Consider the following 14,399-nt stretch of genomic DNA (forward strand, 5'->3'; position numbering starts at 1 on the left):
ATATTGTTGATTTTCAGTACATCAATTACACCTATCAAAAATAGACTGAACTTCATTGCTTATTATGGTTACTCTCATTTTAGTTACTGAAAGCTTTTTATAAGTGAAGTCAGCAGGCGATACCGTGTATAAGATGTTGGTTTGATTTTTGGGGAAAAAACTGAAAATGTTAATATTAAGACTGGAAGGTAAGAAAATGATAAAATGCATTAGGCCTTTTTAACAATGTAATTAAGTTTCAGTCTTGAGAACACTGCAGAACAACATGAAATGACAAAGACTCAAGCTGAATTAATCTAAAGGAAAAAAGTAAACAAAGAAAGACACAATTAGTCTTTTATGAATGTAAAATGTTATTAAATATAGTAAACAGCTAAACCAGAGGGCAATGTAAAGTATTATCGACCACCTTCTATGACCTTGTTTAGATATTTAAAATAAGATTTTTTCTAGAGATGCTCAATGCCCAGCTGATGAAATATAAGAAAGGTAAATGTTAACATACTAATACTGCTCCTTTCCAATTTTTCCAAACCACTGGGTTTGGAAACATTCAAGTTCAAGTACTTTGAGATTATTTATAATGGACATCTTTGAAGGTTTCCATTTTTATAATCACAGCCAGCCATGCCATTTTCAATCCCTTTAGTTACATTCTATAAAATCTGTCTTGTTTAAACCCTGAAACATTATTGCACTTTCCCAATCTAGTTGAAAAAGAAATTAATAGTACAGTTATTTGTTGACAATTTTATGAGAGTATTCACATTGGATATACACGTTACTGAGTCTGAATTCATAATGTTGCGGTTGCAAAGGTAATGAATACACACATAGAACATTATCAGAGTTCACTGCTCACAAGTATGAAAAATTCAAAAGAGCTTAATAATAAAAAGTTGTTCCCTTACTTCCAGTATTTTCTTTAAACTTATCTGCTGCAGAGCAAATAGGGTATTTGACAAATGGTTAAACATCAAAACCTGGATGACTTTGAAAAAAAGCCTTTATTTTAAAGTAACATTTTTACAAGCATGTGTGTATGTGTGTAGTTTTACCTTGACAAAACAAAAAAAAAGGTCAGTAACACCAGTAAGGTTGGTTAGGAAAAGGAAATAAAGAGGTGAGTCCTCTGGTAGGATTGTTAGCAGGCATGAACACTGCCGAGTAGCCTGCTAGGATGGTCCAGTAAAATGATATCCAGTAGAGTGAGATGTAGCATTTAGAGACTGTACAGCTCCTCTGAACTGTACACTTTCATCAAAATTGAAATATTTTGAAGAAACATTCAACAAAGTTGAGTCAGGAACGGTTGGTAGACAGACACCCCTCCTCTTTTGCACACGTTTTCAGGAACTGAGTAGCTCAGGTTTTCATTAGAATACAGACATTTCACCACATTTCCTTCTCTATGAGAACATTTGAAAGATTTTGTCTTCAGTTCAACACAGAACAAAACCCCAATTTCATAACCTCAAAAACTGCTGTGAAAGGAATTTGTCATCTCCTAGACCTTTCCTGCTCAGTTTCATCTACTAATGTACGGGTACTAAGACTGTCTTCTGAACTTGCTCCTCATTTATGTAGATCTGAAATAATTCTCACTTATGCAAATTAAAATAATTGAGGTTAGCACCCACAGGGCAGAAAAATATCTACTTCTTCCCAGTTCATCTAAGGATAACGATCAGAATAATTGAAATTCAAGTAGACCATGGATCTGGGTTATATGAGAAACGTATTAACTATTGTGTATGCAATGTATTAAAGTTAATTCCTAATCTACATGAACTTTAAGGGAAGAACTTCAGCATGATGGATCTTCCTACAGGTACAAATAATTTTCTCACTTATTCAATAGGCCAAAACTTCCTAAATGTAGTTCTCATACCTGTGAAAAAAAAAAGAAAAGTCAAAGTCCCCAAACTCACTGTTTTTAAATAAGTATTTCTACACACACTTTCACTTTAGATTGACCCCTGTCTTTGCCTGCATAAGGTAACTTTCAGGATAATAAAAAAAGATGTATCTGCTTTGTTTTGTTTTGCTTTTGCCCAAATTTATGGGAATGCTGAAGGGATTGCTAGTAAGAATGAAGTATAAAACAGTTGCTAAGAATTTTACACAAGACGTGTTTCCCTTTAAGTTAAGTCTTTATATGGGTATATGATATTACATTTTAAGCCTGATACAGAAATTATTGACCAGTTTTGCTATTAGTCAATACACTATCAAGATAGATTTAGCTTCCTAAATCCTCCGGATACAAAAGATAGTGGGAGAAAAATGTGAACATGCAGCAGGACTAATACCATTACTCACTAAACATCACCATCCCAGATTAAAGGTCTACGGATCTCAATTTTAGGATTACATAAGAACAATGCACAGATACCCTATGCTATTCCCAACCTTCCAGAGCATTTTGGCATGCAAATTCTGCAAGTTTACAATTCTACTTGTTTGCAAAGGGCAGCTTATTTGATGAGCTAACGTAGTCAAATGGATGTATAGCTACTCCTTATTCATGCAAGTTCTTGATTTTCTCAGGCTTCTAAGACCACAAAAAACATGCAGATGAGTGATAGCTTTGATAAAAGCTTTGAACACATAGTTTTGGTGAAAATGACTTTTCAAGTCAGCCTAATTAAGGAGGGCTAGACGCAAAATCAAAAGAAATATTTTTCAAAGGAGCCAAGAAGACCTATTATCTTCATTCTTCAGGCGGAGTTTGGCAGATGTCTGTTGTGTTACCTCTGCAAAACATGGGCATATCTGAGGATGTTTTATGTTTTGGTGCAGGGTTATACTAAAGCACTCTGCGAATTGGACTCTGAAAGGTAAACGTTTCCTTTCTTTAATAAGCCAGCATGAGATGGGAAAGAGGATAAATCACTGTCGCTTTTCTAAATGTGTGAATACAACAGGTTGACTCGCACAAAAAATCAGGCACAAGTTAAACACTCAACCAAATTGTGATCTGTGTTAACTGTCACCCTTCACATTCATTCCTGAACTGCCATGATTTCAGTTCCACTTGCTTCAAGTTTTCCCTTGGTTTCCTCTTTTTACTATACATACCCTCACAGTGAAGAACAGATAGTTAAAATGAAAGGAGTTTATACAGTCTTATATGCAATATTATATATCTGACTAAAAAAAACAAGATAAATCTCCGTCTTTTTAATTTCCGTTAAATAGGTGACAATGGGAATTGTTGCAGACATCAGCCAATTAGATAAATAATGCATTATGTGAAGGAAGCTTCTCCAAACAAAGGTATATTCACATTTTCAGCAGTTATTTGAGATTTTGATAGGAAATGGAACAGAAGTAACAGGAAATCAGGAGGCAGTGGATAATACCTCCTTTTAAAAATGTGCCAAAAAATGTCAGTGTGACCTTAGTAAAAATGCAGGCATAAAAAGGGGGGGAAAATGCCAAAACATAAAAAAACTAGCAGTCAAATATGAAAGCTGTAAGAAAAGGGGATAAACATATTAAATTATTAGCTTTGTATTCACTGTCGATATATTTTAACACATTGCAATTTTGTATCATTGTTATGCTGATTTGCAGAAGAAGTTAAAGGTGATATTAATGCCTTGAAAAATCACTGAACATACTTTACAAAGGAAATATTCAAGATCCCTAAGTTTTAATTACAGTCAACAGTTTGTCGTAAAATTATGTTTGACAGGCAGAAAGTACAAGCATGACCAATGTTAATATCATCTCAAAAAATCTGTATAAGTAGTTAGCTGGAAATATGTCTGTAAGACAATGTATGTATAAAACACAGCAACTATTCAAGGAGGAGAAAATTTTTCTGCTATGCAATATTCTGCTCAGTGTATAAAGTGACAGCTCAGGAATACTCGTTCTGTAATTGTTACCTTTTTGGCAGGTTATAATTTTCTTCTGAAGCTGAAGGCACAAATCGTTGAGATGGTCAGCTTGCCAGTACTTAAGAAACACTTTTCGGACTCCTATCTAGAATACAAACAGCAGGGAAACCTTCACCATCAACAAAAAAGGCCAAAACGATGACAGGTAAATAACAATAGTATGTATACAACCCAGCTAAGGGTTGAGATAAGATCTGCAATTTGAGAAATGTACAATGCCAATACTTCTACAGAGGTAGTATCACTTGGCTGAATAAAAGATGTATCTGAAAAGGATGAGCAAGTTGTCAGACACACAGTCCCCCTTCAGTTCCAAAACCATCCAGGACAAACACCACAATCTTCAAGTTAAATACAGGTTGGAAAAAAAAAGGCATTCTAAATATAATTATGTTAGTATGTTAGACAACGTAATAGAAAATAAGGTTTAGCTTTTAAAAAACATGGGGATGTGGGCAAGGAGATAGAAGAAAGCCATAAACCCACATGGAGCAGAAAATGGTAACAGATAGCTGTCATCTGTGCAACAGGACAAATTTAGTCCAAGGTAGAGGATGGGAGAAACTCACTGCTATTAGTGAGAATGATTCCTAATGTCCCGTAAAATTATGAATCCTAGTTCCCAGGCTTGCCTGCTGAAGCTGTTCTTCTTTTAGAATCACGCCTAAGAAGTCAGAGACAGAGGGACTCATTTGTGAAAAATAATCTCCTTAAGTATTGATTGAGTGTATGAGCTTATTCTGGTGGTGACTAGTCGCTTGGTTTAACTCATCTAGTTCTTGAGGGTCTTAATAACAATTATTAGATACTCTTCCCCCTTTATGGAAAAATTTAGCTAGTTAGACCAAAAGAAAACACCTTCCTTTTGATACCTTCTGAACATGCTGAAACAATCCTTAAAAATTCTTCTCTGTATAATCCTCAAAAGCATTCCTTTCTAATAGCCTTTAAAAAAACCACCACACACAAACAAGCTACTCTACAAACAGCAAGTAACTAAAAAATATTGGATAAATAATGGGCTTTTTATACCATTTTCTTAGGAATTCTGTAGAAGAAACTTTCCTTCACTCCTTAGAACTAAAAGGACCAGTAGCAGAGTACTGTGCTATCCTGTGAAGATTATAGCTTCTGTCTAGCAATTAATTTTGTATGGCTAATAGGCATACTGATTAATTAATGTAAGTCTGACTGAAGTTGCAGAAATCCATTCCAAGTCTTGTTTCTTTGCAGTTCACAAGCTCAGTCTCTTCTCATTGCACCATCCTGCCCCACTGTTGTTTTTTTAGTATGGATCTGGGAGAGAGGTATCAGCAGGGAGGTTGTCACACCTTTTCAACTAATTGTTTTTAATCCAAACACCACTGTCAGATGTACGTCACTGATAGTGATGAGCTACAGAAAGCTAGGACATATATAACATGTCTAAACTCTGTTAAGAAAATTCAGAAATGACTGGGGCATACTTTTGTCCCTTGGCTTCCCTTCGCTCTACTCTAGAGAGAAACTGTTTTAAATCAAATGTTTTAAAGTCTCTGATTCTGAAGCTTGAACTGACAGAAAATGATGGTGCAACTGTTAGACTTTCGGTTAAAATCAAATGGACTTGAATGGCAAAATTAGAATGCTTTCTAAGTGTTTTTCTTTTTTTCTGTTAGTATCTCTTTTCCCAATAAAATAGGCTTTTTGTGTTATTGCAAAGTATGTGAAGGCAAGGTGATAAAAAACACTTTTTACTTGTCTTGCCATTGTAGAAACTCATAAATAGGAAACAGGCTTTCCTTGCATGGTGGCAAATGCCTGGAACAGATTTTTTTGAAAACTGTGCAGCTACAGAAATTCTAGAGGAACTTAGCTATTTCAGAGTAGCCCCTCTGTTCAGGCCATCTATTCTGGAATAACCCTTCTGTTTGCAAATTAGAGTCATTATTCCAGAACAATATTACCTTTTCCTAGATCCTGTTTCTACACTGGTAGCTACCCTGCTAAAATGATATTTTTATATTTGCTTAATATATTATCATCACTAATGCCCTGCAATTTTTTAACTTCATGTTCATCTGAGGCAATCTCACTGAAATCTTCTTGTGCTTTTATACTCTGCTCTTAGGGACATAGTTTAATCATTATTGTCTTGACCGGTGACTTCCACCAAAAGTTTTCACTTTTCTTCCTATGCTTTCAAAATTCTCTCTTTGCCCGGTTGTCTTAGCACTCCAACTTCCTTCTTCATCCATCACCTGTTCTGGAATCTTCTTCTTTCCCAGGGCTTGCTAAATTTCCCCAGGAATCTTTCCTTTTGTCCCCACTTCTTTTCCTCCTTATTTCATCAAAAAGTTCTAAGAAAAAGAGGTCAACCACTTCCTTCTTCAGTTTAAATTTGCTTGTCTTTTAGACATCTAATCCTGTACAATGAACAAGCAAACTTGTCATGTTTTCCCAGCAAACCATGTCAATTTTCTCCTCTCTTCCCAACAAGTATTCTATTTTGGTGCCTCAACTTTATTCCAGGACATCAGAACTCCACCTTGACTCCTCCCACCACATCCACTCTGTCACTAAACTCTGTCAATTCCTTAATAACTGCTCATCAATCAACTCTTTTTTCCATCCATCTTGTCAAAACACATATTGAACTTCCCTTATTACCAGCTTTGGTTACTAAATCTTCCATCTTCTTGCTCACACCACCTGAAATCCAGAATTCTTCTGTAAGAATAACTGAATTATTATTCGTATTGTTAACTGTAATTAAATTATCATGTAGTTATTATAATTACCATTTGCATCTGAGTAGCTCTCAGACAACCAAATCCTGGAAAGAAACACTTAACAAAATCATCTTCTTCTACTCTGATTACATTTTCCTTTTCACAAAGCCTCTACATCACATTGGAGCCTTTTCCTCCCCCCTCTGTCTCAGGCCTATGCCAAATCATCCACTTTTTCCTCATTTCTGCCTCTCTCCCTCCATTCCTCAAAATGATTGTTTCTCCTCTTCCTCACTGGAATTCTCTAAATATTCCTCTCTACTAGGACAATATTATGGTATTCTGACAGTAGAAAAGATTAAAAGTTACATTTTGAAACCTTAAAAAAGCCCTGGTTACCAGCAATGCCCGAGGCAAAATCAACAACCCTATTTTCATTTAGTCTCATAACTAACATCTAGTCCGTGTTTCAAATGTGTAACTTAACAAAACATTGAGTTGCAATTTATTTTGCAGTGTGCAGTCACAAAATCACAGTCAAGACAACTGCTTAAACTTACAGTCAATTTAGCTACAAGTGTCTGGCATTCTTTACTTTGAGGGTGACAGAGCCCTGAACAGACTACCCAGAGAGGTTCTCGAGTCTCCTTCTCTGAAGATATTCAAAACCTACCTGGATGTATTCCTGTCCAACCTGCTCAAGGTGAACCTGCTTTGGCAGGCAGGAGGGCTTGGACTAGATGATCTCCGAAGGTCCCATACAATCCCTACCATTCTGTGATTCTGTGACTGTAGAGTCACAAAGCCAGCTAGGGGACATGCAAAGCATTAGTGCTCTTTTCTCCCATCCTACACACTAGGAACAATTTAAATGGAGTTATTGTGGCATCACTTCTGCGAAGAACTTCATTAGTAGAAGCTTGCTACAATTTTTAGGTGAACGAAGGAATACAAAATGTCAATACAAATTCATTTTTACATTTGGATAAAAGCTATTTATAGATTTTACATCATATGTTAGTTCTATTGAGAACAGAGCTCTAGACGTATAGAAACTGCTATAACACATTTGATTATGTTAGCATGGCTGGAAATCTCTGTTACTAAGTCTTCATGATAAATCTGACACCCTCCAAAGCTGACCGAGAACAAGCTAGTCTCACTGCCCTCGGTACAGTTCTGGTGTTCAGTGAAAGCAATAATGCTAAAAAATGTTGGAATTTCATATGCCAGATATCAAAAGGGTTTTTGAGGCTGCCACTTGTCTTCATTCTGGTCTTTTCTCTAATCACAAAACGTTTCCTGCTTGCCTAGGGGAAAAAAAGGTTAAAATGTTCTTCCACTAAAGCACTCACTTTTCAATACTTTCTGGACTACAAAGTGCTCTCTTCTGAGTCTGAAATTTTAATGTCATTCAGACTCCTGTAAAAGTAAACCATCTGTGAATTACAGTCATAGTTATTTTAATTAGAAAAGCATTAGGGTTTTAAATGTTATTTTTCAAATGACACATTTTTTTAAAGATTAAGTAAAATTGTCATTGATGACTACCAAAGCTTCAATTACTGCTACAGGCCTCCCTTTTTTTTCTGGGAGGAAGGAGAAATGATGGGAGGGAGCTGTTCTTTCTCTCTTTCTTCTTTTTTTTTTTTTTTTTTTTTTTTTTTACAGAAAAGGTGTAGGATGTACAAGTACAGACATTCAAAACTATGGAATGGATGCTGAGATGGTGTGTAGGTGGCATGGAGGCAGTATTAGCTCATACTTAATAGGTGTCAAGGGAATCTGTAAAGCTGTTCTTTAGTTTAAAAAAGGCAATTTGTGGGAGTGCTGTGTGTTTCTGGCAGTACTTTCAAAATAGCTACCTACAAAAGACAGAGAACTATAATCTAATGATATTTTACACAATGACACACATTTTCACAGTGCATTAATGAAATGTAGAAAAAAGCCTTAAAACTATTGTAAAATGTGTCTTTTTGCAGTGTACATGTCTGCAAAAATATTGTAACGACAAACACATTTACAGGGTACTTTTACAAGGACTGAAATGTTATTTTTAAAGGCTTACCCTCTCTGCTTTATTTGTTAGCTTTTCTTCACACATTTTAAGAGTCTTCCACTGTCTCTGGCGAACTAGTGACCTTGCACCTTGGTACATACTGAATAGACCCACAGTTTAGCACAACTTATGTATGGTCTTAATATAAAGTATGTGAGTAGTCCAGTATTCACGCAAGTAACATTAAGCATTTATGTAAGCCTCTGTCAGGACTTGAGCTTTAGGGGGAAAAACTGTCATTCAGCTCTGTGGGAAAGGGCAGGAAAATGGTCATTCCTTCTCCAAAAAACTGCACAAACATCATAGCTCTTTGCATTTGTGAGGCAACAAAAAGGACTGCTCAGGAACAGAAGTGATCAGGGAATATGAGAAGCATGTAAGAAATACTCAGTGGGGGAAACCCTACCCCAGTTTTATCTCATGAGATCTCAGTACTTACTGGACCTACCATTCTAGGCTTTCAAAATTCTAGAAATAGACATAGTACCAATAGGAACAATATGAAAGTGTCTCTCTGCATGAACTGAGAAATATAGGCAACAGGGACAGCAACGGCAGAGTAAGTAAACCCTGATGCAGGAGATTGGAAAATAAACCCAGACAAATAAGAGATGAACACCAGGACCAAATATGAAGAGAAGTACCCAGAAAAAAAAAAAACAAAAAACAAAAACAAAACAGCAAAGAAAAGAGAAAAGCCAAAAGTGTCAAGAGAGATGCAAATGGAGAAAGTCAACTCTGAATTAGAAAGAGTGAGAGGGAGACTTGGAATCCAGATGTGAGTGATCTGGATGGAAAAGAAATCAGAAAAAAAGTGAAGTTTGCGAGACTAATAATCATAAGCAAACCGTGAAAGGTGAACAGGGAGAGGGAGGAATATATTCTAGAGGGAAAAAAGCATAGAAATAGGAACAAAAAATAGAGTTCTGTGTTGAAAGACTGAGAGCTTCTGAGTGTTCTGAGGTTAAAGTGAACCATCCATCCTATTCTCTGGCCCCAGAGATAGGATGAACTTGTATTGTGTGGCACAAAATAGCTGCTAATATTGCAGGTGGTGGGCCCAGGACAGCCATTGGGTAGTACTAGTGAGGTCCAAACTCACTCTGTGGCCATTTCTGCTACTAGCAAATTACTTCCAAGAATATAATGGAATGTTATAATAGGACAAAGATATAATGGGACAATGTAATTTTGCTGACATAATTCAAAATATGAACAAAATATAGACACTGGTGTTCTAATCATTTACCGTTAGTCTGGAAACTCCTCCTGGGATTGTTTTTAAAAATGTGATCTTCATAATTTACTTAATTTTAAAATTGCCTAAAAGAAAATTGACTCTTAGAATAAGACATTCAAACCAAAAAGGAACATTGGCTTCCAGCACAGTTAAAATTACTAAATGACAAATGAATAAACTGGTATACGATTTATGAGTACTCAGTTTTCCTACTCGAGGGAAAAAAAGAGTTAAGAATCCCTTATATATTGTATTGTTGCAAAGTACTCTAGTACTTTATCATATCATGTACAAAGCAATTTGTATTTCAATATAGCACAACCATTTTCATTTTAAGCCAAAATAAACAGTTCTGTTTAAAAAACAACTTAACAGTCTCTCTGAACTAAGCATACAATTAACACATGTATGCCACTTATGTTCTATACTCTTCTGTTTAATCATAAATATACTTTTCCCAAAAAGGACCCTGGTATGCTAATATCATACAATAATATATTGAAATAATAAAATAGTTAAAGACAGCTGTATCAAATCCAATAAATGAAACATCTGTAGGTCAGTAATGAAATATGGTTCTCACTGTGATTGGTAAGACCTGTGGATCTGACTCTTAATTTTCCTTCTGTGGTTCTAGAAGTACTAGAAGAATTTAAAAACTCTAGATGGACTTCTGGCATTTCCATTTATTGAAAGCTTATTCTCTGTTTTTACATTCTTTCTGAGTGGAAGAAGTTTAATAATACAGCTCCACACTGGCAAGGACAATTTCTCCAGGAACACTGCAGACTCCTGGAACAACTCTAGCAGTGTCTGTAGCTGTAAAAATGTGAACTGGCAGTAACGCAGTTATCTATCTCATGCAACTACCTGATGCTGATTTGCAGCTTCATAAAAACATTCTGACTGACTTTCCTGTACTGCTTATTTCATACCTGATGTACTTTTGGATCATCCCATTCAAAGTTAAGACTTGTCTTACTCTTTCAAAAATGAGCCATCTCTTGTGTTCAGAATTCAAGGCTACTGATAAGAAGGAAACATTGTGCATTAGAAGAAGTAGGCTAAAAACTGGAAAGATAAACTAAGACAAAGCTTTTATTACACATTTTTAAGGATTCCTATCTTTTAACCAGACAAGCATTTCTAGCAGTTGAAGGTTGAAAGATTCACTTTTAGCGAAGCCTGGCCTTTGGGGCACTTCTATATAACAGCTGCACTGTATAGCAAGAGCAAATTAAATTGATGTTTTGTTTTACTTCTGGTATAATACAAGTTGTTTGCATTTCAGCAAGCGCCATCTGAAGTAACTGAGAAGGGTTAATTGCAGACCTTAGCTGACCCTAGCTAAACAGAATGTAAAGCTCCAAGTTTTGATGAGAAAGACCAGTAAGCTATGAGCTAACTCTCCTTTATTGAATTTATATTTGCAAGCTTAACAGTGTGAGGAATGATAATCCAAACAAATGAAAGTTTCCTTATGTCAGTAGAAAAAGCCAAGGACTGTTTGCTCCCCATACTTCTCCCAGAGCATGATAATGTTTGCAAGCTAGTCATGCTATTGGGATGGTAGGGTTTGCTTGGCTAATACATGACTGCATGACAATAAATGAACACAGCACAGAAAATGTGGGTTTCCTAATGTAAAGGCCTTCAGGTGTTCAGGTGGGCAGGAGTTACTTCTGCTTTACATGGAGCAGCCAGTACTACCACTCAATTTGACTCTAAAGATACTATATATCATCTTGCTCTTTCTAACATTACTAGCAAAACTCACTGACTTCTCCAGGGGTTAAACAAGTCTATTACTTTCACTCTGTCTGGAGTGGGAATGGTTTGTTTTGATTTAGAAATCTGATTTTCTCTCACATCGGTTGTGCTTCAAAGTCACAGCAACTAGCTAATCTTGTCATGATCAAGTATATATTTAAGCTGAAAGAACACGTTATCTAGGCTGCGCACAGAGTCGGGATGCAAAAACTGCCTTTCATTAGTAGCTCTGCACTTTTATAATTTCAGTAGTTCAGCTAAGTGCATGACTGAAACTGCACGGTATGCCAGCTTCAATGAAATAGCTATTTTATTGTCCTAGTTTAGTTATCTCTAGCTCAGCTTACCCAAGTAACAGCAACATCTCATAAAGCTATCAACACTTCCCTAATAAATGCTTTCTTCTAACACAGAAGCTGCTGAATCAAGCACCAGACGTTGGCTAGCTGATTGTGTTTGCTCTTATGCTCTACTAAACAGTAGAAAATAAACCAAAATTGGATTCTGGTATTGGATCTTCTTCACTTGTCCTCCATTTTTAAACAGACTGCAGTATTTACAAAAGGAGAAAGAATTTGTTCTGTGAGTAGGCTCTGGGTTTTGTTGTTTTGTTGGTTAATAAAACACTCTCCAAACACAACTTATGAGAGAAATACAAGATAAATTGTCAAGCAGGAAATAAATACAAAGAAACCATTTTCTTTACTCATTTTTAGGCTGTCACTTCAGAGATTTACTTTCCCCTCCCCCAAGTTAATATCACCTTTCATAAAATGGGATGGTAAGGTACATTATCAGAAAGAAGTTAAATAAATTATCATTCAGATTCACTCGGCTATAATGTCCAGATCTTTTTTCCCCCTCTCCTAGGGAGTATATTGGCAACCACATCCTCTGGTGATGACATATAAGCAGGAGGTTGATTTCAGATTTGTGTTGCTTTCTCCTAAACTTCGTTGTCTTTGATATGGATATTTTAGATATCTTTTTTTTTTTTTTTGGTCAATTTATCTACCTGAATCTACAACAGCTCTTCAGGGCAGCGCAGGTAGCAGTGTTGGGGAAGACATTTTTTGACTTATTCATGAACCCCTACATCAAATAGATTTTCAGTTCCAGCAGTGACTCATTTGAAGTAGTTACTGATGGCAACAGTGGCTGAATAAACTGGTTATATGTGCGACCCCCTACTTTGATGATTTTTAATGAGGTACTACAGATGACTCTTTTCCTCTGGCTTTGCTAGCTGACTTCATCCTAGGTTCCTAATTCCTCTTTTCCTTCCCTTTGTTTCCCCTCCTTCTCTCGTTTTTTTGTTTTTTTTTTCTTTTTTCAGAGTCCTTAGCTGTAAAAGCACAGAGGAGGGCACCCATGACAACTGCAGATTGTATAAGCTTCTTCATTTAGGTTGTTATTTAAAGTTCAACTTTCATGATTAGTCAAATGAATCAAAAAGATAATTGAGAGAGAGAGAGATTATGTGACACAGACATTAGTCACCACTGCTGGTAGTTGGGTATATGGTTTTGTATCACCTATACAAAATGTGTTGGTGTCAAGCTTCTACTCGTTGGGCATTTGTGTGTAAAAAATTAGACTCAGAGTGAATTTTATCCTAGAAATTAGAATTATCATCTTTCCATCTGTTTGTCATAGCTCTCTGTGGCTTGAAAAAGGTGTAAGGAGAAGGTCACTCATTTTTTTCAGATCTTGTTCCTTTCAGCTTAATCTGTTGCCATGTGTTTCTTAGTTACTGAGTGATAATGGTATAACTCTCACTCCCAAACCCCCATTTAACCAATGGTATAACTGGGAGGATGCCAGGGGGATGGGAGCAGTCTTTTTTCAGTGGCGCCCAGTGATAGGACGAGGGGGAATGGGCATAACCTTGAACATAGGAAGTTCCATCTTAACATGAGAAGGAACTTCTTTACTTTGAGGGTAGTGGAGCACTGGAACAGGCTGCCCAGAGAGGTGGTGGAGTCTCCCACTCTGGAGACATTCAAAACCCGCCTGGACGCTGTCCTGTGTAACGTGCTGTAGGTGACCCTGCTCTGGCAGGAGGGTTGGACTAGATGATCTCCAGAGGTCCCTTCCAACCCTAACAATTCTGTGAATTCTGTGAATTCTGTGAACTCTCACTCCCAAACCCCCATTTAACCTATCAGCATCTCTAAAGAGTGTTGTTCCTTTCTGGTTTGAAGGACAATGCATTATGCACTGCTGTAGTTTTGCACACCTGACTGGTGTTAATGAGATTCTGGAGTCAGAACTTCTAAAATCTGTTTGTGATCACAAGCTTCAGTCCCCTGCATGATGGAGAGATTCTGTTTTGCAATTTCCTTTTTACGTTTTTGTCTTTCAAGGTTTTGGGTTTATTTTCAAACGCCAGTCACTACGGAATCACTAGACTTGAGCTGCAGGCTTTCAGTGATAGCCAATTGCTTTTTTTCAGCCTGTAATGATGTTACTGGCTCCTGAGGAAATAAAATCCATGGGCATCCTGCTCTGTGTTTCGTGACTGGTGCACAATATGCAATTTCTGTTACACAGCTTTTGCCCAATGTCAAGCCTGTAGCCCCACACAAGTTCTGAAGGTTAGTGGTACTGTCAGATCCAGGTACTTGTAAATGAAGGTACAGCTTCTAGATATTAATGGCTGGTTTTTATAGGGAACCTTGCAGCAACGGTGCAGATATACCCCAGAG

General features: G+C 36.7%; 1 protein-coding gene across 1 annotated transcript in view; it reads right to left on the reverse strand.

Moving 5' to 3' along the window:
- Positions 1-14,399, reverse strand: part of MYO16 (myosin XVI) — a 322,775-nt gene that overhangs the window by 47,579 nt on the left and 260,797 nt on the right. The window contains 1 exon segment of the mRNA XM_009892140.1: positions 3,897-3,993. Within this exon segment, the coding sequence (XP_009890442.1) occupies positions 3,897-3,993 (97 nt within the window).

This window comes from Charadrius vociferus, unplaced genomic scaffold (assembly GCF_000708025.1).
Source record: "Charadrius vociferus isolate BGI_N301 unplaced genomic scaffold, ASM70802v2 scaffold218, whole genome shotgun sequence".
NCBI classification, from domain to species: Eukaryota; Metazoa; Chordata; class Aves; order Charadriiformes; family Charadriidae; genus Charadrius; species Charadrius vociferus.